This window comes from Copadichromis virginalis, linkage group LG15 (assembly GCF_057382275.1).
Source record: "Copadichromis virginalis isolate Kocher_CV1m ecotype Utaka linkage group LG15, C_Virginalis_male_GT1.1, whole genome shotgun sequence".
NCBI lineage: Eukaryota > Metazoa > Chordata > Actinopteri > Cichliformes > Cichlidae > Copadichromis > Copadichromis virginalis.
In genome coordinates this window covers 23,427,816-23,451,516 of record NC_140632.1, presented here as the reverse complement: position 1 = coordinate 23,451,516, position 23,701 = coordinate 23,427,816, and the positions used below count along the sequence as shown (strand labels likewise).

Sequence of the window (23,701 nt, the reverse complement as noted above, 5' to 3'; positions counted from 1 at the left end):
TTCCAGTACTTCTCACACTAACTTTGGTCATTTGACATTAAAAACTGGACATAAAGCCCCCTTTTTAAGAGCAGCAGACACAGACAAGGTGATCCTTGCACATGATGTCATCTCAGCTGACAAATTGGATGTAAATGAGCTGCAGATATCCCGATTAGATTAGACATGGTTGCGCAGAGCTAAGTAAACATTAAACTCAAACCAATTTCCTTTTTCTGACCACATGACATCGCCCAGACGGAAACAAACACACTTCCTGGCTCTTATCACAGTGGCAGGTACAATGGAAGCAGGTGAATGAGGTCAGTATCCAGGTCACTCATGTGCTGACATTTAGCAGTTGAATACCAGCGTCGTAATTAGACGCTATTACTGCTGATCATCTGCCACACAGGCAGGTGTGTTCACTGCACTTCCTGCAAGACTCAATTCAAGAGAAAAATTACCCAACTTCTTTTATTTCAATTGCAGGCAAAAGCCTGTTATGTATAAAAACTTCCTGCTGGACACGGACAAGCTTCTGGCAGGTAAATGAGCTCATGCAGAGAGCTGAGAATACATTATCAGATCTGACTACACATTTACAGGCAAAACAATTCTCCTCACACATTTATTACAGATTTTACTACTGTCCTCCAGTGTAAATGCTTCTTTCAACACTTTGCAAACACATGTTTTAATATAAAATGATTTTGAAACCCTTGTGCAGACATTTCGTCTAGCACATCTGGATCAGGGAATGAGACTGGAACATGTGCCGTTTTTCTCACAGACATTCGTCGTTTTCCTCAGGCCAGCGTACAGCTCACTTCGCCAAACTGTAGTCAGAGAGAAGGGTCTTACTTGACTCAGTCCATGCAAAGTGGTGGCAGCTCTGCTCTTATCTATACCAATTACATAAAACAGGTAGGAAAATGGCAAGTGTGAGATCGATGTGAGGGGTTAAAGGTGACGCTCAAACTCCAAAAGCAAACATTCACCTCTCAATCATCGACCTCAAACATTCCTCCCACTCAGTACTATTACTTAGTTTAGCAGTAGCTGGAGCAGAAGTGCAGCTCACCAGAGGGGCTAATTGGGCCCAGCGATTGGCCAGGAAAGCACACAACAAAACATGTATACTGCATGTTGTCACAGGAAGCAATGAGTCGCAAATCATACAAATGAGTCAATTAAATTCTTGAGGTTCTCTTCCTTGTTAAATAAAAATGTAATAATAGCACATAAATGTAAGATAAGCCCAGTGATACGTTTCTTTGTACTGACGTTCACCTTCAAAGTAAAAGCTGCACCTTTTGCAGCAGCTAAGGTGAACGCGCTCCATTTCCTGTTTGCACTTTGTCCAAGTTTCACTGCTGCTCGCAGAAGAGTTGATCAAGATGATCTGCTGCAAGCCAAAACACTCATAAGGACATTTTTAGTGCAGCGCTCTCTGCGCTACTGGAACCCCTAACCAACTGTTTGGGGAACACACACTTTTACAGAGATAAAGGTAGTTGCTAGGCCAAAACTTTCAAAATAAGAGTAAGCCCGTTGCAATGATAAAACATAATTTGCATCTATGTACATGGTCTGTATTTACTGATGCAGGTGTGCATTTCAATTAATAAACAAATGTAGGAAGCATTTAGGTTTTTCGCATTGATCACACTTTGAAGTATCCCAGCTTAATTTCAAGGAATCTGTCATTAATGGATTTTAATAAATTACAGCACTTAAAGTTTAATGTTAGCTGGTTAATATCTGGCTCTTCACTTACTGTAACTAAGCCAATCTGGCCCTCTGAGGGAAAAAAAAATGCTGCCCAATGCAACTCTAAACTGTCCCATCATAAACAATGGCCACTTATCCAGGTCCGGGTCTCCCCGTTCACCTCAAGCTCTTCCAGGGGAAACCAAGGCTTTCCCAAGCCAGCCGAGGGACGCCAACTCTCTAACATGTCCTGTGGCTGCCCTGGGAACTCTTCTCAGTAGACACGTAGGAGCCACCTAAGAGCCATTCTGGTCAAATGGCTGAACGACCTAAACTGGCACTTTCGATATTGAGGAGCAGCAGCTCCACCCTAGTCCCCTTGTGTGTGGCTCAACCTTTGGAGGAGGCCCATCTCCACTGCTCATATTCTGGATCTCATGCTTTCGGTCACCTCGTGGTCATAACTGAGCACAGGAGCGTATATCAACCAGTAATCGATTAACCACAGTGCAGAAACTGTTATAACTGACTAAAGAACCAAATGAAACAAAAATTAAATGACCTTTTCATTACATCTACAAACAAAGTATAAAACAAAAACTATAAGATTGTATACTAACTATAACTATATATTAAATAATTTAATTAATATCAAAAACACGAGGCCTAAAGTCATATTAAGAAAACTGATTGTGGGGGTTTAGGGCTCACACAAAATACTCGATAGTTCGGAGAAGTTAAAGCATCCCAGGACACAAAATCTAAAGAGACACTCAACAGGATAAATAAAAGATTTTATAACAAACTTTTAGTTTCAGACAGCAGCTGTGTGATGATCGGGATCAGAGTTCAAGCTGGAAACTGTGCTTTTCAAGGGATTTTCTTGACTAATGAGACGACAAATGGAGCTCAAAAGGCTAAGCTGGGATTTTCAAAAGTTAAAAAAAAAGCATTGCAGTTAATGTTTTAATTCAACATCTTACATAAAAGGAAGTAAGTGACAGGATTAAACCTCACATCCACATTTAAAACGTTAAAACTGAACACTTTACTCCTTTTATAGCATTTTTAATCACTAACATTTATAAAAAAAATAATAATAAAAACAAAATTTTAATATTTTAATTTAATTCAAGTCGAACTATTCATTCCTGGCTTCAGTTTTTTTTGTACTCTAGTATAGTGGCTTTGCTTTATTCTCTATTCAAAATAATCCTTATTTTATTTAATTTATATGCTAAGCCTTGGTCCACATTGGCTACATTTAAACTTCTTATTAAGTCATCTGTACCTTGCTTATTTCTAAGAACTTATAAAATCCTGGACAAACCTGGAAATGAAACATAAAGGCTCATTTGAAGAGTGTATCAGCAGAGAAAGAGCCCAGGCAAAAGTCATTAATGAGCTTCTCACGGGCTCAAACAATGGACCCGTTTCTCTGCAGTTTATTACTGAGACTGGAAAACATTACTGGGATAAAAGGAACTACATTGTGTGAGTCATACTAAACACTGTTGAGTTTGGTTTAGTTCAAAAGAAGTGTGACCACTGATCACCTGTAGTGAGGTCATTGCACAGGCTTCCTGTAAAACTGAGAAGTCAAACTTGTAATTCTTGGTTTTGAGACCCTGCGTGTTCTCAGACGTGCTCGTACGCTGCGACCCTGCTCAGGTCATCTGGATCAGGCTGGTTACTCGCTGCTCTCCAAGATTGGTGAACACACGTTTACCATATAGGCTCCATGCTGCCTGGCATCATAATCAAGGTTGGCACATTCCAAACTTTAAACCACATTAAAATAGGTTATTTTTCTTATTTTATAAATTTTAAGCCAGTTTTCATTTTTTTTACAGTTGATTTCATTTTACATTTAATCTTTAATTGATTTAACTTCTGGATTTTTTAAACCACCCTAGTGTAGCCTTATGATTGCTGTTTATAATTATATTATTTTTTGGATTATGTAGTAACCCGGTTACGGTATCTGTATGAACTGCATATGGAGAACTGATTGATTTTGTTTATGTAAATAATTTATGTACATAAGCCATCTATTCTTATGCACTTGAAACACACCTGGAACTATGGAGTTCCACAGGGTTCTGTAGTGGGGCCCATAATCTTCTTTTTTTACCTTATTTTAAAAAAAAAAACACACAAAAACAAAACAAACAAACAAAAAAAAAAACCCTTGGAAATTTAAATTTGTCTGACCCTGTAGAATCATGTGATCCCCTAAAAAACACAAAAACAAAAAAATAAAACAGTTTTGGGTGAAGACATTTATCTTGTTGCTGTAGGATATTAGCCTGAGCTCGATCTTTGGCTGCTCTTCTCATCTAATATCTATCAAAAAGGTTTTTAATATGAAAATGGATGTGTGTGTCCGTGGAGCTTCTACAGAGAGCCAAAACTGCCAAAATCCAAACCAAATAAAAAGACAAATCATTTCATCATGTTGTTTTCTTTTCAGACGTTCCCTTTAGGGGTCGCCAACATCTGCCTCTTATATCCTCCTCCTTCACTACATCAGAATCAGATTCCTTTATTAATCCCTAAGAAAATTATGTAATTTATGAATCTCCACTTAACAACTCCTCTTTTCCTCTTGTCTGGCACCTCAATCTTCATCATCCTGTGTCCAATATATCCCACCTCCATACCATCTCACCCTTTCCTCTTTAGCTTTGTCTCCAAGCTGTTCCGCTGATGCACTCATTTCTAATCCAGTTCCTCCTTAAATGCGTTGCCTATGGGTTTGCTTGTTAGTTTATTTACCCTGTAATAGTCACCTCATCTGCATACTGAAACGGAAGAGAACAGGGATTTTTTTTTTTTTTTTTAAAGATGTAAAATGTATGTAGATAAATTAAAACAAATGGAAACAAATGATGTAAACAAAAAAAATAGGGAGGAAAAAATATGAATGAACAAAACAAATGAGAAGAATAAATGATAAAGTCAATATAAAGAGAAATTAATTGATAAATATTAAATCATAAAATGATGTTAGATTATTTTTGTGCACTTAACTGCATTAATTTTTAACTGACATCAAGTCATTTATTGATTTAGGCAATTTAAATCCTTTGTGCATTTTAACAACCATGTCAGTGGAAATGAAGCATATGTGCAGATGCACTCAGCCCCGCAATGAGATTCAGATTCATATAAAAGCAGAACCAGACACACGTGAAGCTCTATAAATCGGACACAAAGACAGCAGCCGGGTCATTTCAGAGACACATTACATCCACTTACATTCATTTCCCGGAGACACCCCAACCATAATCCACAAGCACTACTTCCATAACCCAAATCCTTACTCAATGCTCAAATCATCTGAGGATTGTGGAAACAGGCACACAGAAAATAAGGTACCTTTATAGGGTGATGTCATTTACCTATGACACAGGTATTATCTATTTATTCTTTCAATTATTATTTTAATTTATTCTTTCACCTTTATACTAGTCTTGAACTTCTGGTGATAATTGTGTATTTTAAGGGGAAAAGATGGACTTTATTATTTTAAATAAAAAGGCAGCTAAGAAATTATTTCATATTATTCATTTCCACACTTCATGCCCACCCACTGCTTTATGTACCTGCACCTTAAGCCAACTATGAATCAGGTTTAAACCCACAACCTTCTTGCTTTGAGGCGAGAGTGCAGACCTCTGGACCTACATGTAGCTGATTTATTACACAGATATATGACGGAACCTGTCACAGTGCTTTAAATGGCTTTTATTTCACTTTAAAAACAGTAAAACCTTGAAATATAAGAGTAAAGTCAATATTTTACCCCATTTCTTTTTCAGCAAACACAGACCATCTGCACAGTTTGTACCCGAGACTTTTGGATTCTACATTTTGAAGACCCATAATTAGCATTTTGGGAACCACCATGTTGGTTTTTATAGCCAGAAGTGACCACATCTGGACCAGAGGGTGGAGTGCTGAGTTATCAGCCAATATTCATTTGCAACAAACAGTCTGCTGACATACAAGAATTTTACTCATTAAAATTTAAGCACAGTTTTAACCATATTAAAAGTCAGATAATTCTATTAAAAATGCTCTAAGAACCAAACACAAACAAACATAGCAGAGTCGTCCAAAGTTGAAGCCATGCAGATAGCTAGCGGTTACAACTGGTGATACGGTGGCTAGTCTACTAGCCCTTTTCCATTTTTACCTATTAAACTTAACAGGATGCGACTCGGTTTTGTTTGTTTTCTGTTAGAATAGAGTAGCACATAATAAGTGTGGGGTCGTTATAGCAACACAGCCGGAAGTCCAGTGATGTCATTTGTTTGCAACACGAGCACCACAACAAGGAAGGATGTTTGTTGAGGCGATGATATACCTGCTGCTCGATCAGTGGCTTTTTGTCTGACTCGGGGACAGCTGTGTTAGTTTGTGTGGAGCCATTTCCTTTGTTTCTGGATTTCAAAAGTGGTGCTTTTAATTTTTGTGAATCATCGAGTGACGCCACTGACTAGCCAATCGGTGGCATGCAATCACATTTTTCAGTGTCTACAGATCTCTTGGAACCCCAGCCAAGTAGGTACTTAAAAAAAGTACCTGGTACCAGGTACAACCAACTAGTGGAAAACCCTAAAAACTGAGTCGAGTCAAGTCGAGCTGAACTGAGCGGTTACTAGTGACAAAAAGCTAAAGGCATATCCTAAGTCCTGCATATGAGTAATTTTAAAGAAACATACATCCTCAAGCACTTTGTTATCATTTGTAGCTGTAAATGAGGGCTGACTTACTACTGGAGTGCACATTAGACAAACTGCAGATTTGGCATTTATGTATTAGTTTCATTTTTTTAAACTTTTGGAGGTTGCTACTAGCAAAATGAACATTAATTTGTGGATTTTCCATAAAAATGATTCTCTTCATGCATCTTTAGTCAATCACCGTTTGCCTTTGGTGTAAACAACATGTATATTCTGTGTTTGGGGTGACATATGAGCTGCACACCTGAAGATTTACAACAACTACAAGAGTTACAAGCATTTAAAAGCACCATAACACTGACTCCCTCTCACATACCTGTGCTACTAACATTCACGTCTCCACCTGAAGCACCACCTGGCCTTGGCAGCCATGGAAACCAGCAGAGTAGAGGACACAGCAAAGAGAGACACTGCTTTAAAGGATATCCTTTATTAAAAGCAAGCACATAGTTTTGTAATGCTGGTTATTGTTGCCGAGGAAGAAATTTAACACCTGAACCACTGGTCACTGTCAAATAAGCTAGCATGACTTTTTCAGGTTTTCTAACATTCAAATGCAAGATTTAGATGTGATCACAACAACCTGAGAAACATTAAGAGCTCATAATCCAGGTTAGTGAAGTTCAAACTGTAACTGTAAATATCACATTATCCAAAACCCTTTGTTGGTGGGCATCTTTTGAAATACAGACAGTGTTATTTTTATTCACCCCACTGAAACTGCTCGTTTTAAAAGTTTTAAGCTTCATAAATTGCTCTAGGATGTGTTGAGTGATGAAGGGCTGTTAGTGCTGGGATTAAGTACGTTAATGGGGTGCTTTCCAGTGCAGGAACTGGTGGGCAGGTTTGAAAATGCCCCTATAGGGCCAGATGCAGGGTCTTTTCTGGTTAGAAGAAAAGCACCTAATCAGGGGGAGGCCGTTCTGAGCAGCCCTTTAAAATGCTAGCAGAGCTTGGTGGGGATGAGGTAAACAGAGACAGCAACAGGTTTCAACAGCGTAAAACTGTCAAAACATACAAACACAACGTTAAAAGGGGAGGTTTAAAGGAGTTTCCTCATTCCTGATCCATATAAATGCTTGCAACTTTCACAGTGGTCACAAATAATGAAGAAAATAGAGATCAAGTATTTTCTGTGCATTTTGTATTAATGGCCAATTTGTCTTTAAAGGAAAATTCCTCTAATTACTGTTAGCAAACAGCAAACAGTATGCTCCAGACTTAGGAGCAGACAGCAGGACCCCACATGAGGTCTAAGGTGAGCGATTGCTCGAATGAGGCTGATATTTCTTCTCTGTAGCTCCACACCCAGATGTACTTTAAAAGATATCAGTCAAGAGCAGAAAAACAGTTTGAGGCGAGAGTGACTTTTCGTTCACACCACAGAGGAGTCCGTTACAATGAGTCAAACCCTGAGAGATCAATGTATAGATGACTTTCCCCAGGTATGCATTGGTGTTATTCTCAAGATTATTCAAATGTAGAGGAAGCAGGTCTGGATTTCTTTTTTTTTTTTTATTAATTAATGTTGTTGGTTCAAAGCTGAGAGCTCAACCAAATCAAACTCCTGAGTTTCTGACACAAAAGTTCTGATTGTGACAGGTTACTGTGACTTTGAGGTACTAAGTTTGAAACAGAGGCTGGGTTTTTAGGATCACCAAGTCTCAAGGAAAACTCCATCTGTGTAGAAAATCAGAAAATAAAAGAGGACCTAAAATCGAACCTTGCAGAACACTATAGGTAAACTTACTTATGGTGACTGAAAAAGGTTCTTTCTAAAAGATCATAAATTCAGTTAATTAAAAGCAAAACAAGCCTCTAATGCTGCCTTTTTTCACAGATGAACTGGTCAACCCTTCAGTACATCTGTGCCCGGCCTGCTTGTTCCTTATTGCACTCACAGTAAAGGAGACTCTTTGCAATTCTGAAAAAGTGACAGATTATAAGACTGAAAGTCACAATACAAGTCTCCTACAACTCCACACATGCTGCTCCTTTGCTTGCTGCTGATGCAACACACTAAAAATGCTGCAAGACCAAAACCAGGAGGCTGCAAAGCTCCGTAAAGTTTTGAAAGCTGCAGGAGAAAAATTCTCTGCGATCTTATCGCTGCTTATCATCTGCTCAGTGATGATTAAAAATACTGCGGTTTCAGTTTCACAATCCAGGATGGGACTCTGTGTGTGTGTGTGTGTGTGTGTGTGTGTGTGTGTGTGTGTGTGTGTGTGTGTGTGTATATATATATGGTGAGGGTGGCATGGGATGAGGGTGTAGCAAGGCAACCTGCAGAGGAGGGGAACTTCCCTATACTTTGCCACGACTCCTCTGGCCTCCTACACACGCACGCGGCTGGACTACAGTAAATCAGAGCAGATGCATCCACCCGCCCACAGACGGAGCTCTCAGCTTCTTGATGTGGATGCAAAAGGAGAAAAAAAAAAAAAAAAAAAAAAAAAGGTTGAGAAATTCCAGCGATCGAGTCATTTTCGGCACAAACCAAACAAGACCAGTTTCCACCTCTTCACCTCTTTAAGCGTTCCTGCTGGAACATCTACTTTGGGTTTTCAATCAGACAGAGAAAGAAATGACACTATAAATTATACTGTAGTTTTAGCAAATAAAACATTTTGGTAGTTGCAATATTTTTTTAATTTATTATTATTAATTATCATCATCATCATCATCATCATCCTGGAGCGGGCAAGCAGGTCAGTCTCTACATGCATTTCTATGATTTTTATTTATTTATTTATTTTTTTAAAATGCAGATGCACAGAGATTCCCAGGTGGCAGAGAAGAGGGGAAGATTCTGCAAGAGCTGGAAAAATCCTCTGCAGTCACTTTATTTCCCCGTTTCCACTTCTTCTTTTCCTGTTGCACATGTCACAATTTCTTTTTCTCAGTTGTGACCAGAGATGGGCAGTAACGTGTTACTGTAATCTGATTACTTTTTTCAGGTAACGAGTAAAGGGATTACTATTGCAAAAACGGTAATTAGATTACCGTTACTTTCCCGTAGGAACGCTGCGTTACTGCGTTACTAAAACCGTGATTTTTTTGCAAGAATGTCTCATGACAGTGACGTAAGCGAGTGCGCCGTTAGTGACAACAGCTGTGTGCAGATCAACAGTGGATCATATATCGATTGTGGGAGAGAGTATGAGCGTGCAGCGTTTAAAGCGTGAAAGTACTGACCTTACTTTGAGTTTGATTCCATAAAAAGTGACAAAAACATTAGCGTCCGTTGTGCGTGGGAAGAAAACTTCTTTTTAAAGCGAAAAAAAAAACCCTCTAAACTTCCAAGCAAGCACCGAGTGTGCAACGACGTAATGGGAAATTCACAGATAAACTCGCGGATTCTTCCACTGACCGCTGCGGCACACCTGCACCAGGGTAAACCTCCGCCTATGCCACTCCTGCTGTACAGGTGAAGATAGAGCAACAGTACCGCTAGTCTTTGATGTTATTTATTTTCTGCTGTGTTTTACTTGCATCCATTTGAAAGACTGAGTGTAAACACACAAAAATATTTTATGTGCTGGAATGTGCAGAAAATAGGTTTAAATGTTAAACAAATTTCTTCCAGTCAGAGAATGTTGCATATAATTAAATTTTTGCTTGATGCATAAAGTTAAAAGGTTAAAACTAATAAAACAAGTTTTAAAAAGATACTTTTCCATTTGATTACATTTTGTATGATGGATTATGCAGAAAAAGTAGAATTGGGCTGAAAGATCTATCGCTTTATCACCTCTTCAGGTTGTAAATCGTGTTTTTAAAAAGTAACTAAGTAATTAATTACTTTTGAAAATAAGTAATCAGTAAAGTAACAGGATTACTTTTTGAGGGGGGGAGTAATCGGTTATTAGCTACTGATTACTTTTTTCAAGTAACTTGACCAACACTGGTTGTGACACCTAGACCTCATGTTTTGTTTGCAGTTTGTCGGCTGATATCTGCCTACATATGCTCGCTGATTGCAGCAGGCCAGTAAATCCAGTTTTGCCCTTGAATTCTGTGCAAATGTCTGCACCAACAAATTACATGCATATTTACTACATTAGCAGACTTTAAACAGGTGTGATTCTTAGCGAGGGGATGAAAAAAAATGCTTTTATGTGTGGGGGAAACCACAGAAAACTAACGCTGTAGGTGTGATGATACATATTGGCAGATACTGGAAACAAGCTATCAAATGTGGCTTTATCTGAAAACTTCAGAAGAAGTAGTGATGGTATAAATACACATGTCTGCGTGTTTGAAATCACTGTAGTAGGCTGTAAAGCTGTCAACAAATATTTGATTCTAATCTCACCTTTGACAAACAAAGACCTGCTACGACCACCTTAAGAATACCGCGAGAATCCGTTTAACACTCAGGTTTAGTGACAGGTTTTTTCCTTTTGTTTAGATTATTGTAATGACTTTCCAAAGAGTATCAGTCATAAAGCATTAAAGTGCAAACACCATTACAAAAACTGAGAAACGTAAACATATTACACCAGTTTTAATGACTCTACACTGGCTCCTCAGAACTTCTGTAATTCATTTTAAGATTTTACTTTACTTTTAAAGCCCTTCATGGTCTGGCCCCAGAACAGACTGGCAGAGGGAACAGTCAGGTGGAGGGAGGAAGAAGATCTAAGACTGCAAGAAGAAGTGGGAACATGAAGAAGGTCCAACAGAGATGGTGAGGTTGAATGTCCGTAGGAGAAATCTGTTTAACTGGGAGCCAGTGAAGCTGTTGCAGAACAGGAATGATGTGGCGAGTCGAGGTGGGTTATACCCATAACGTGGGCAGCTGAGTTCTGGACCAGCTCAGGCTTATAAAGGATACGAGAATGGAAGGATAGAGTACGATCAAGGATGACACCCAGACACTTAAACTGTTAAAGAATTTCTTCCTTATATTTTTTCTTGATTTATTATTTGATTCTGTTATGCTATACAAATAAAACTTGATTATTTTCAATTTTTATTAAAAGAAAGCATCTTAAAAATCTTAATGTTTAGACCTGACAGTGACAAACGAAGAGATTTTAAAGAAATTTTGCACCCGTGTGGAGCTTTTTAAACAAAAATTCAAACATGATTTTGATTTTGTCGGCTAAACTGTGAGCATGCATGAGAGCAGAAGCCCCGTCACTTCATTTTCATGTTAAAAATTGGAAATCAACTTCCTCACAACAGCCGTGCCTTCATATCACAGAAGTGGTGAGACCTGGACGTACGCACGTATCAGTGTTTTTTGTGCACATTTTTTGGCATTTAGGCCAAATAATGTGCACACAAAAACAAAAACAAAAAAAACCAAACAAAGACACTCTTTCGGTTGCCATTATGCGCAATAACAATAGATACAGCCTATCAGCTGGCTGTTTTATCACTTTCTTTCACTTTGACCACCCTGTTGCTCTTGCGACCCCAAACACACGACTGTAAAACAGGAAGTGCAGCCGCTGACACAGCAATGCCAACCAGGAAGTGACATTCCCTGTGAAAAAGACTTTTCCTCTGCTGAGGGTGGGAGCTCAGCCAGTGACAAGCTGCAAACAAACACTGCCTAACAGACTGGATGTGCTCGCACAACCCAGCCAGCGCTGGAAACGCGTCTGCAGAAAGAAGTCAAAAATGAGAGCATCACTAGGTTTTAATCTCCAACCCATCATGCCTTGCAAACTTGCTGCAAACTGTGTGTGTTCATTTGGGTATGTGTGTCTGTGAGTGCGTGTTGTAGCTTGCTGGGAAATGCACTGAGTGATGTAAACGCAGGTGGTACGTTCAGCAGTGGTAAAAACCAGAAAACCAGCAGATGGTGAGAGATAAGGTGAGGCTCAGAGCGGAAGCTAGAAGCTTGTGAAGAAGCTCTGACACAAAGTTGAATGCATCCCCAAGTGTGTCTAACAGTGTCGGCCTGCCCACTTTGCTTATATTTGGCGACACATTTCAGCAATTTTTTTTTGGTTTTATTTTTAGACGTGCCTGACAGAATGATGCCTGCCCTGGTCGCTATATGATGGACTCTAATATATTTGTATATCACCGTCTGCAAGCACGCAAGGACCCACTTAAGGGTTTTTTTGGCATCAGACCATTAACATCGGGCTTTGTGCACAAGTCCACACACCTGATAATTATTTGTGTCCACATAGGATTCATTTCTTGCCTGTGGGGGTTTGCAACGGTCTCTAAACAAGCGCAATTCCCGCCTGGTTTGCAAACTACCTTATAAAGATCTCACCCTGGTACTTCGGTTCTCATTTGTTTTGATGGTCCTTCATATTATTAAGCCACTTCTTTAGACAGGCTATAATTGACTGTCTTGGAGTGTACCTACTCACAGTAACACTTAGTGTGTTTGGGAAATCCCCTGTGAGCTGGACGGCCATTCTAACAAGAAACAGGTAAGGAGCAGTTCATGTGCCTCCGAGCTCAGTGACGACTACCAAGATGATGGAGCTGCAGATCATGCAGAGATTGACAGAGTCACTGGAGACGCAGCGGACTAATCGTTATTAGCTCATCACTGCAGAGGAGAACATTTAACACTCCTTCCTCCACAAATGCAATCAAATGCTTGCAGCTCACGAGCTCTCGCAGACATCGCGGCCAAAGTTCAGATTTGTTGAAGTGCAGAATGTGACAGGCTCGACACACGACGATTAGAAAAGAGGAATCCAGCAGGGCAGCGAAGGCAAAAAAAAGAAAAAAAGGAGGAGAAGTTGATGCTGTGAATAAAAAAGACTGAATGACACGTTGTGGGTTTTCCTCCTGTAGGCTGACCAGAGGAGGAAAACACTTTCTTCAGAACAGTTTTCCATTCACGTAGACGTGCCGGGGTTGTGTTTTCTCAGTCGCTGGGATTGTTGTTGGTCAGCACAGATTATAATTGTTATGACTTCCTCCAAATAGCACCCTCTCCTTAAAGCTCTTAAGGTAATCAGTACAGGTACAGCAAACAGACCGGCATCCTGCTGTTTTGGAAACTCTCCCTTCTGTGGCTTCCTCAGCAACGAGTGGGTTCTACACCGGGGTGGAAAGCTGCATCGGCATGCTTGAGCCTTACTTTGATCCAAGGAATCGAATCATGCATATTTATGTGCACATACACACCCCGAATTTAAAAAAAAAAAAAAATTTAGGACTTTTTATTAGACAACAGGGTGGGTTTAGACAGTCACCAAAGAGCCTCGGCTCAGAATCAAACCTGTGTCGCTGCGTTCAGCCCTGCAGCCTATGGTCAACCGGTGTCTGAACTCCGACCTTTGACCAATAAGTTTATATGAAAGGTAAAAAGAAAGTTGTGTGGCACTGAGCCTCTGAGGGTGGGGTGAGGAGGACAAAGGGATGCTAAGGTGCTGAGCCTCATTTCTATACAACTAAATGGGTGGATGTGGGATGTGAACTTTTTTGAATCCTGAAGGTGAGACGTGCCAGTTAAAATCTCCAAACTTCTGCTTTAAGGTTGTGGATTTAAAAAAAAAAAAAAAAGAGGAAAAAAAGGAAAGTGTACAGAAAAAAAACCCTTTGGTTTTACCTTCTGATCCACGATGGAGCAGACGAGCTCCCTGACGGAGGACAGCGACACATCTCCAGGGTCGAGGGTGACCGCCTCCCTCGTGAGTCCGATCTGAAGCAGGAAGGAGATGCCGTGGAACGAGCCCCGTGAGTTCGTGGGGCTGGGCGCCGACTGGCTGCCGTTGGAAAGCCGGCTGCAGATGGTGGCTGGCGGGCTGGGAGAAGGTGATGGGGTGGGCGGGGCCGGGTGATGAGGTAGGGCATGGAACGACCTTGGAGAAGCTGGCAGGGGCGGCGGGCTGTTATCGGTAGACATTGTCTGCTATCTGTGACGTGGTGGTGGGAGAACGACCTCGAAGGTGAACATCCAAAATTTAAAAAAGAAAAACGGTCAGCAGAGCATCGTGCGTCCAATCACTTGTCCCAATTTTTCAGCACTGAAATCCTGCGAATAAAGCTTCCTCTCACTGCAGAGCATCTCCGAGGCCAACCAGAAGAAAAATAGACTGAAGTAAAAGCCTGAGCTCTCGGGTAGATCGCCTTTAAAGAGTTTTATAACGTGGTTAAATCCTCAATAAATCCTCTGACCTGCTGGATGAGACTGCTGATCGGGAGCAAGAAAACAACGATGAAATGCTGCAGATCTTCCCCGTCCCTGCTGCTTTCACTCAAAACATCTGCTAGAAATAGAGACAGAGGAAAGATGAATCAGTCAGGAAAAAATAAAATCTCTCAAACGTTAAAATCTGTAAGAAACTTGCACATAAATAGACATCAACTTTGGTGGCACTGAAATCCTTACTCGAGAAGCTACATAAAAATGTTTATACTCAAGACGTTAAAGCGCAATCAGTAACTTGATGATGTAATGATTAACTGAGCTATTCCATCTTAAAATGTTTGTGTAATGCCACAGAGGGGGCACACTTTTACATCTTTACCTATGCTAAAGGTCACAGTGCACACTGGGAAAGATGAAAGGAAACATCACAACAATATAACAATATACGCTCGAAAGCTGAGTCCTTTCATGTGGCGCCATCAGAACAAATGCAGAACAGTTCTTAACATCAATATCAAAATATGAATGTCTAAATATTGTGAAATCTTATGTTAACATATTGAGCTTAAATACATGTGAAAATAAAAAATAAATGACCATAAAAACGCAAGAAGAAAATTGTGCAGGTGTGTTAAGCACAGCTAATTTTCAATAAGTCATTAGTTACATGAAAATGTAAATGATTTTAATTGTTTATGTCAAGGTTAAAGACAAATTTGTAAACCTTCCGATGACTTGTAGCCGTCACAAAAGCCTGTTCTGTTGTACCTTTAAATTTTTTCATAAACATGTTTGTTATTAAAGATGCAGGCAGTGACGACTGGTCCCTCAGCATGAAGGCCACTTGACTGTAAAGAAAAGATGGAAGAAGAGAAGCCTCCTTACTGAGAATTTGGGCATGAAAAGCGAACCTAGTGATGCGTGAGTTTACAGGTCATTGGCCAATGAGCACATCCTGGATAATCCTCCTTCTTGACTCTAATAACGATCGTAATTTACAAAATGAACTTCAGCAATTTTATTAAATATGACCTGAAATTAGTGACTGAGCCCAAAAACTCATCAAGAAAGTGTTTACTGAGGTCACAGATAAACAAAGCACAGGTCCCATTTCGATGTTTTAAAGCCTGGAATCTTCTTGGGTGTTGCATAAACATGTCACTTCCTGTGTCCATGACACTGCATTATACAACACCCACGAAGGACACATCACACTGCTGCACATGATTAAAAAAAAAAAAAAAAACAAACAAAGAAAAAAAAACCAAAACCACACGGCGCAAACATAACGTACAAGCGTACGAGGGATCACATGATGCTGATTTACTGTTGCCAGTAGGTGGCACTGTGACTGTGACTCATTACTGTAATGCAGGCGTCCCGCAGCTGGATCAATGACCGAGTTGTCTAGCATGTGAAGTTTAAGACAGACTAGAAGATATATACTCAGTCTAACACAGAACTTCAAAACTTTGAAGAAATGTGTTTCGATTAGACTGGCCAAAGATCACGCTGATGCCTCTCTGGGTTGAGTTTGTGATACACCTTGAAAAACAGTGGACTTCTTGTTGGGTATAAGGCATGGCTCGAAGAGGATTTTCCATACAGCTTAAGATGTGTGTATTAAATGCCATACGTGTATGCAAAGCAAAACAGCCGGGCAACTGCATTGAAATTTTTCAGGGGGCCCTATGGGACCATTTTGCACCTCTCAAATCAAATCAAATCACTTTTATTGTCACATCACATGTGCAGGTACATTGGTACAGCACATGTGAGTGAAATTCTTGTGTGCGAGCTTCACAAGCAACAGAGTTGTGCAAAATACAATAATGTAAACAAAAAATACAAGAATGGCTACATCTGAAACTAATAAATATATGTACAATATATAATAGTATATGCATTTCTGGATGTGTATACTAAATATTTTTCTACGTGTGTGTGTGTGTGTGTGTGTGTGTGTGTGTGTGTGTGTGTGTGTACACACATATTTTACAAATAAAATAGAGTAAACAATAAATAAAATATATAAAATAAAATATACAGAGTGAGACATGTGCAAAACAGTGGCATTACTGTACAATATGGATCTCATATTTAAAACCCATAAAATACAAAGGGTTTATCCACTTCTGACATGTGTGCAAACTTTTTGGTGAAGGTTTGAGCATATTTAGCCCCTAAAATAAAATATTGTGTTGATTCGTTTGCAGAAATAATAAAAATAAGCAGCACAACTCCAACAGAGGCTTCATACTTTCAGTGCTCAGGTGCTAGCGAGCCGCTTTAAGGGGTATAAACCTGAAGGGAGAGATACTCTTTATCTTAATTTATCTCATTTGAATAATATTATTAATATAAAAAAATGTTCCTTTTTTTGTGTACTGAATGCTTAAGGACTTCTCTCCCCCCCCCCCAAAATATATGGCTCCCTGTTATGTCTCTACAAGCAACAAAGCTCACTGAGGCCTGTTGCTGCCCCTCTGTAGGTTTCCAGAAGCTGTCCAATCAAAAAAAGTTCCTTTAAAGAGAAGGCTGGCCTTAAAGAGACAGGAGCACATAACGATTATTTTGAACCCTTATTCATGTACATGTATTCTAATAAAGCTCCAATATTAAAAAGCAGAGTTGGACATGAGCATTGCAATCACTGCATAACAATATGAATGAAACAGAGACTAAACAGCAGATGAGCATTACCGGACGCTTTTGGTGTCTGACAGCTTCCACATGCGCCATCGAGTTGACTTCAAAAAGTTGACTTCATCATCTCGACACTTTCTGACTTCTGAAGCAGAGTTTATTTATAGAATTGAATTGCATAATAACGTCTGAAACAGGTGCTAAAGTCAGGAACTGTGGCTGCCGGCAAGCTGGCAAACCATAAAGGGACCCATACTGCTCATCTGCTGTTTGCCATCTATCTCAGACAGTGTTACACAGAAACTTTCTATGAATAAATTCTGCATTTTGAACAGTTAAACTGCAGGAACATCAGGGTCAGATTATCGCATTATTTACAGACAGTTTTCATTTGAAGCCAAAACTAAAGTCCTGGTTTGAATAAGTTAAGCGGCGCAATATTGATTGTTGACATGAAAGATATTGTTTTGTTATGTTTAACTTGAAATAAAAATCTCATATTAAACTGCCGCTTCATGATTGTGTAAAAATTCTGATTTTAACTTAAAACATTTATTACAGTCGACTTCTAGCTCGTGCACATGAATATGAGCCGTTTCCTTTTGATCTCTCTGTAAACTGTGGTTGGCTACATCTGGATTTTCGCTCACTTATGAGATGATAAAATAACTCTGAATTAACTGAACCTGCACCAAGACTGAACTTTGCCAACAGGTTGTTTGCTTTTCACAGCATTCACGCGAATGAAAAACAGAAGTTAAAGGCATCACAAGTACCTCGGAGAGCCCGGTGGTTTCTCCGCTTCCATCGCAGCACAGGCGAGCAGAAAATGTGCGTCCCATTCAGCGGCAGCTCGGACCGCAAAAAGGCCGAGTTAAGGAACACAGACCCGGTGGGTCCTCCACAGCAGGTCCCGATGGGACTGAAAGCGACAGTTAAAAGCAGCCAGAAGGACCTTTGGACTTTTGTTTTTGACTCTTTCCTCTCTAAACTCTCCCGGGAAGTCGCAGTCCGACCGAGCAGCTCCAGCTTCATGCGGATCTGATGATTATCAGCTGCGAAACACGCAGGGGCAAAAAAAAGTGCAGCTCTCACCGGCAGGAGGAGGTCACACTCTGAGGGAAATTCAGGGACCGGACAGCTGGTGTCTTTGCAGCCCCGCTCTTTTTGATGGAGGCTCCATAATCAGGCCCTGTCGGAGATTTCAGGCACTCATGGCTTCGGTTGCAGCACAAAGATTAAAAGTGAAGATTCATGAGAAGTAAGCAAAGACTGAACAGCTGAAGCATCAGAAAAGGCTAAAACTCTTTTTCAAACCACGTTGAACTTTAAGCATTGTCTTTTGTCTGTCTGTTTTATATATTACATAGTTTTATGTGAAACACACAGATGTAAATGAGCTGCTTTGCTTCAGTTTTTTATTTTGATATTAATGTCCATTAACGTAAACACTAAAACAAATATCTTACAGCAATTACCGGATTTCAGCACAAACTTTGGAAAAGATGCTGCTTTACAAACATTTCTACTTTTTACATTTGAGAAATTTAGTTAATAAATAATATTAACATAACAGAGATAAATCACTTGTGATTTTCTTTTAAATGCAGAGTACTTGAGACAATAAGTCAGATTTCAAAGTAAAATAGCATTTATCAAAAAAGAAAAACAACTCATCTAAAATTTAATTCAATTTAGTTTTATTGCAATAACTTCGCCAAATCACAATAACGGTCACCTCAAGGTGCTTTATATCATAGAGTAAAGACCCTACAATAATGGAGACAAACCCTACCAATCAAATGACAATCTTTATTGGGCTAATATCATAATGTCTATATTTGAGAAATGTCACTGTGTCATAAATTAACTTTTTATATATTTAAAAATAGACAGTATTCACATCATGTGCTAAGAGACAGCAATTTTAGTTTTGTGCCCCATACACCACACTGTTACAGGAGTCCTGTTCTACTAAAGGGATGCCTTGATCAGGATTGGAACACCTGACCTTCCACTTCGCCGATGTAACATTAAAACTAGGACAACATACAAGAACATCTATTGCAAGTCCCACGTCCTGCTAAGAGACACCTCTGAGGGTGGTTAACAGCTCCACACAGACAAGCAGGTGATGACTAACCAACCAGTCCAGTGTAGAGATAACTGCAGCAATCCCAGCTGACAGTAAACCGAGAAAGTTCCAGGGGTTTAAGACCAGCTGGACCAGATGTGGAAAGTAAAGACTAAAGTGGTTTTACTGTGACGGGAGCATTAGGAGATGTAACCCCCTCCCCCAGACTGAAAGAGTGGCTCCATCAGATTTATCAGAGGTCTCCGTCCTCTGGTCCTATGACCAGATAAGAGTCTGAACCCTCACGCTGCCAGACCTCTGGGAGACAGAGAGGTCAATTTTATTTACAAGCCTTCCAAAGACCCCCTCAAAAAAGTCTTTATCGAGAAAGTATATACAGTTTGTATATATAAAGAATATATATAAATATATAAAGAACCCAGGAACACTTCTAAGCGTCTAGTATTTCCTCTACTAGAACACAGAGTGACTCATCTTCATAGACAATCTCAGAGGCAGCTTCAGTGCATTCTGTTGAATTTCAACAGGTGGCTCTGTGGCGCCATCCGCTGTCGAAAACAACGCATTAAACGACGTGTCTCGTAAAACTTCTCCAAAAACAACTTTAAAATAATTTTTTAAAGTATATGTGTTTAATAAAAACAGTACATTACGTCATTGATTCTTTATACAGTAAAAAACAATAAGTGCTAATGACCACACCGACATACAAACTGAATGAATATTACCAAGGCAATGAATAAAGATAATGTAAATATTTGTTATTCCTGCGGGAACAATGCCCAGATTTATGACTTGAATATGTTCTAATGAAACGTTACACAGCTGCTGTCTGCCTGAAAATACAGCAGCATTGGCAGGTCTCTTCCTGAAACACCGTGTGCATATTAATATACATCATTCCAGTCTCAGCTGCAGCTTTATCTGCAGCTCTGCAGCTGGCTGAGGGTAAACACAGAGGCTCGGTTACTACGGTTGAGTCCCCCTGTTACAGGAATCCTACAGCTGAGAGGGAAACAGCCTGCAGACAGGAACACAGTGTAAACCAAGGGTCAAAGATCATTTTAAAGACCAAGTTGAATGTTGCTTTCTTAATTTAATTTCTTAAATTCTAGCCGTTTTTCCCTCACCAGGCCTCCATTACAATGTTTTATTATTGTTATGTATTTTAATGTAAAAAGAACGATTTTAATTATTACATGTAATTAATGAGTTTTAATTTTCTCTCAACTTGATGATCGAAAGTACTCATTTTATTGTGAAGTTAACATTTTTGGCCTTTCTATTTTCTCTTAATCTTTTCCTTAACAGTGTATGTAACAATGTACAGTTTATCAGTTAAATATACCTCTTAATAATAATAATAATAATAATAATAATAATAATGGATTGCGTTTATATAGCGCTTTTCTAAGCGCTAGTATGGTGATGACAGCTTTCTTTAAAAGAGTGAAATTAGCAGTAAAGTGCAAAATCAGCTGTTTTAAATGTAAGTGTCTGGATTCGAGGATTCTGTCTTCCTGTGCTGATGTCTTTTATTATCCTAGTGATGCTGCCCATTAGCTTCATTGTGCTACTGAGTTATTGTTGAAGTTTTTGGTACTTGGTGGATTACTTTGAGGTTCCCTCAGTGTGGTGTTCTGATTCTGAGGGGGTCCAGTGGGAAGCACAATGTGAAAATTCTATGTCTTTCTACTTTAAATAATACTGTGATGCACGTTTAAAGATAGTAGACTCAATAAATGTAGAAAAAACGAGATGTAGTGTTGACATTGTAATGTTACTTTCTTTATCTGAGGTTAAAAATCACCTGTTTTGTAAATAGATCTTTACAAAAAAAAAGTTTCGAGGAAGTGTAAAGGATTTCCCACTCATGTTTTTGTGGATTAAAGTTGTTTGTTTGTTTGTTTGTTTGTTTTAAAGCTCATATATGGTCCGCGTGAATGTTATCAAAAAGTACTTTTTTACACTTACAATAAGTAACTGACTTAAAAATAAATAAATAAATAAAAACAGGCTATTATGGGACAATTTTACTGTCTGATACTCGAGATCAGACTGGGCTGCACGTGGCTCATGAAGTAAAGTTTGTTTCCACGCAGAGTCAACGTCATGTCTAATTTCTGCCAAAAGAGGGCAGTGTTCTCTAAAAAACTGCCATATGTTTATTCATGAAGAAGTCAGAAAATATCTTCACAACATATTTGTTCTAGTGATGCAAACCCAGATACCAACACCAATGTTTCACTCAACAGTGCAATACCAATAATTTTTCCTGATGCTTAATTTGTTTGTTGTACTGTGTATTACTGTAAACAGTAAACTACATTAGTCCTGCAGTAAACCAGTTTACAGTAAACTTTAATAAAAAATAATATGATAATAATAATAATGTAAATGAAATTATCTTAATGGTAGTGCAAATTCCTGTGAAGTATTGTAAATGAATACAGCAATAATATTATAAACACATTTGCAATAAACCTTTCACAGTGTAACTTTGTGCTAAAATAAGGTCCCCTGAAGGTTAAACTTCCCCCACCATGTTTCCTCCTGCGCAGTCCACCCATAGATATTAACTCAGGGTTCTTACTGTGGTTGTACATCTTGATAAGCAACCCTCGTTTCTTTCCAGTTTTCTACTTTCATTTCACATCTGTCTCCTCGATCGTTAAGGTTTAGACTTCTCACCCATGTTAGCAGAGTCTGCTGAGCTCTTCTTCCCATGGGAAACATCAGCAGAAAAAAAAAGTCCTAACAAGCCAACACCCAGCACACATGACAGAGCTGCTGTGGAGCTCAGAAGATCAAAGATCTGATTACAGGCCAGAAGAAACATTTTTAATGTGATAATCAGCCGTGCAGAGGCTTTGTTTCATATGAGGCTGAGAAGAAGTCTTGGTAGGAAAACACTTCCAGTAAATGCATGCACAACTCATGTGGACTGAATATTACCAGAGACACATGACCCGATAAAACACCGTCAAAGGCAACACCCACATTATTTTAAAAGATGAAAAGGTGTAATGGCGTGGAAAGCAAGACAAATATTGTTTGAGTTTCCTAAACAAAGTTCTTTCCCCATATTTCATTTTCTGTGTCCACCCTCTTTATGAAGGACATAAAGGTCTCACAGTCCTTTACCAATCTGGACTTTTACACATATCTTGTTGTTGTTTTGGTTATAAACATTTATGGGTTGCAAACAGCATACATACTCTTATATCACAACAAAAATGGGCATATTTCTAATACTTACATGGGATGAACACTGATATCCTGGATGATGGGAGGAAAAATAGAAATATAAAAACTTAGAAACAAAATCTTATTCATGATAAATGTCTTTGTTTAGGATGACAGTCAACTCATCTTCAGAGCTTCCGAGCTATGCAGCGACTAAACCTCACACCTCTGAAAATGCTGCTGCGAATCTTCTAATAGGCTCCATTTAAAGATTAATCAACTACATTCTTGGTTTGAAACAACTCAAAACTCTCATTTTATATGATGAATGCTCTCTATATACACTTTTTTGAAAGTAAAAGTCTCATGGAGATTGAGAGAGTAGCATTGACAAAGAGAAACATTTTCACAATCCTTAAAAAGCTAATAACTTCAGGTTCTTCTGGGATTATTCCGGAAAATGGGGGCAGCGTTTTTAAAAGCTTGTTTTCCGAGTTGTGTCCGTAAATGCTGGAAACACTAATAATAATATGTTGAGAAAGTAAAGGCCACACTGATTATGGTTATTACACATGTGTACAGTACATGTACACAGATAACAGGGAAGTCGTCCATGGTGACATTTAATATGAAAACAAACCAATGGCAAACATACAGAGACGGACATTTAGCAGCAGCAGCGTAGAGAACAGTGATGTACATGATTTAGACTAATAATAATAAACGTAAAGCACAGTGGCACACACTATCTAAGTTCCTTACTGATACCGAGCAACTGCATTTACAAACAAATGACCCTGATCCAGTAAAGACAGAAGTTATATCTACCTAATTTACTTTCTTACTTATTTTCTCATCCCATAAACAAATCATAGTCACATTTTCCAGGTCATACTTTAGGAAAATGTTTACAAATGTCAAATTCAGGAATTTTTTCTTTATATGACATAAAGAGAAAATGCCTGAATTTGACATTTGTAAACATTTTCCTAAAGTATGACCTGGAAAATGTGACTATGATTATGTTATGTTATGATGGGGAAAGCACTTTTTAAAAAACTGCAGAGAAAATTCGAAATGTAAGTCTGAGGTCTGTAAAATGACATTTAAAGGAATAAAAGGGCATAATTATATTTTGGAATATGCTTGGGACATTTTCAGTGAAGGTGAAAACTGGGATTAAAAGTGGAAATTGACAAAACCAGCAAATATGATTAGTCTCTTTTTTTCCTGTTAATCTCTGTTTTGTAT

General features: G+C 39.0%; 1 protein-coding gene across 2 annotated transcripts in view; it reads right to left on the bottom strand.

Moving 5' to 3' along the window:
- LOC146692468 (serine/threonine-protein kinase D3-like) overlaps positions 1-18,198 on the bottom strand; it is a 55,795-nt gene extending 37,597 nt beyond the window's left edge. The window contains exons 1-2 of one of the 2 annotated variants that reach the window (XM_085432559.1): positions 17,946-18,198; positions 13,981-14,641 (exon numbers count right to left, since the gene is read on the bottom strand). In XM_085432559.1, the coding sequence (XP_085288685.1) occupies positions 13,981-14,277 (297 nt within the window). In that variant the 5' untranslated portion in view covers positions 14,278-14,641; positions 17,946-18,198. The remainder of the gene's footprint in view (positions 1-13,980; positions 14,642-17,945) is intronic. The other variant, XM_085432560.1, reaches the window with a different exon arrangement.
- Between the last annotated feature and the right edge of the window lie 5,503 nt (positions 18,199-23,701).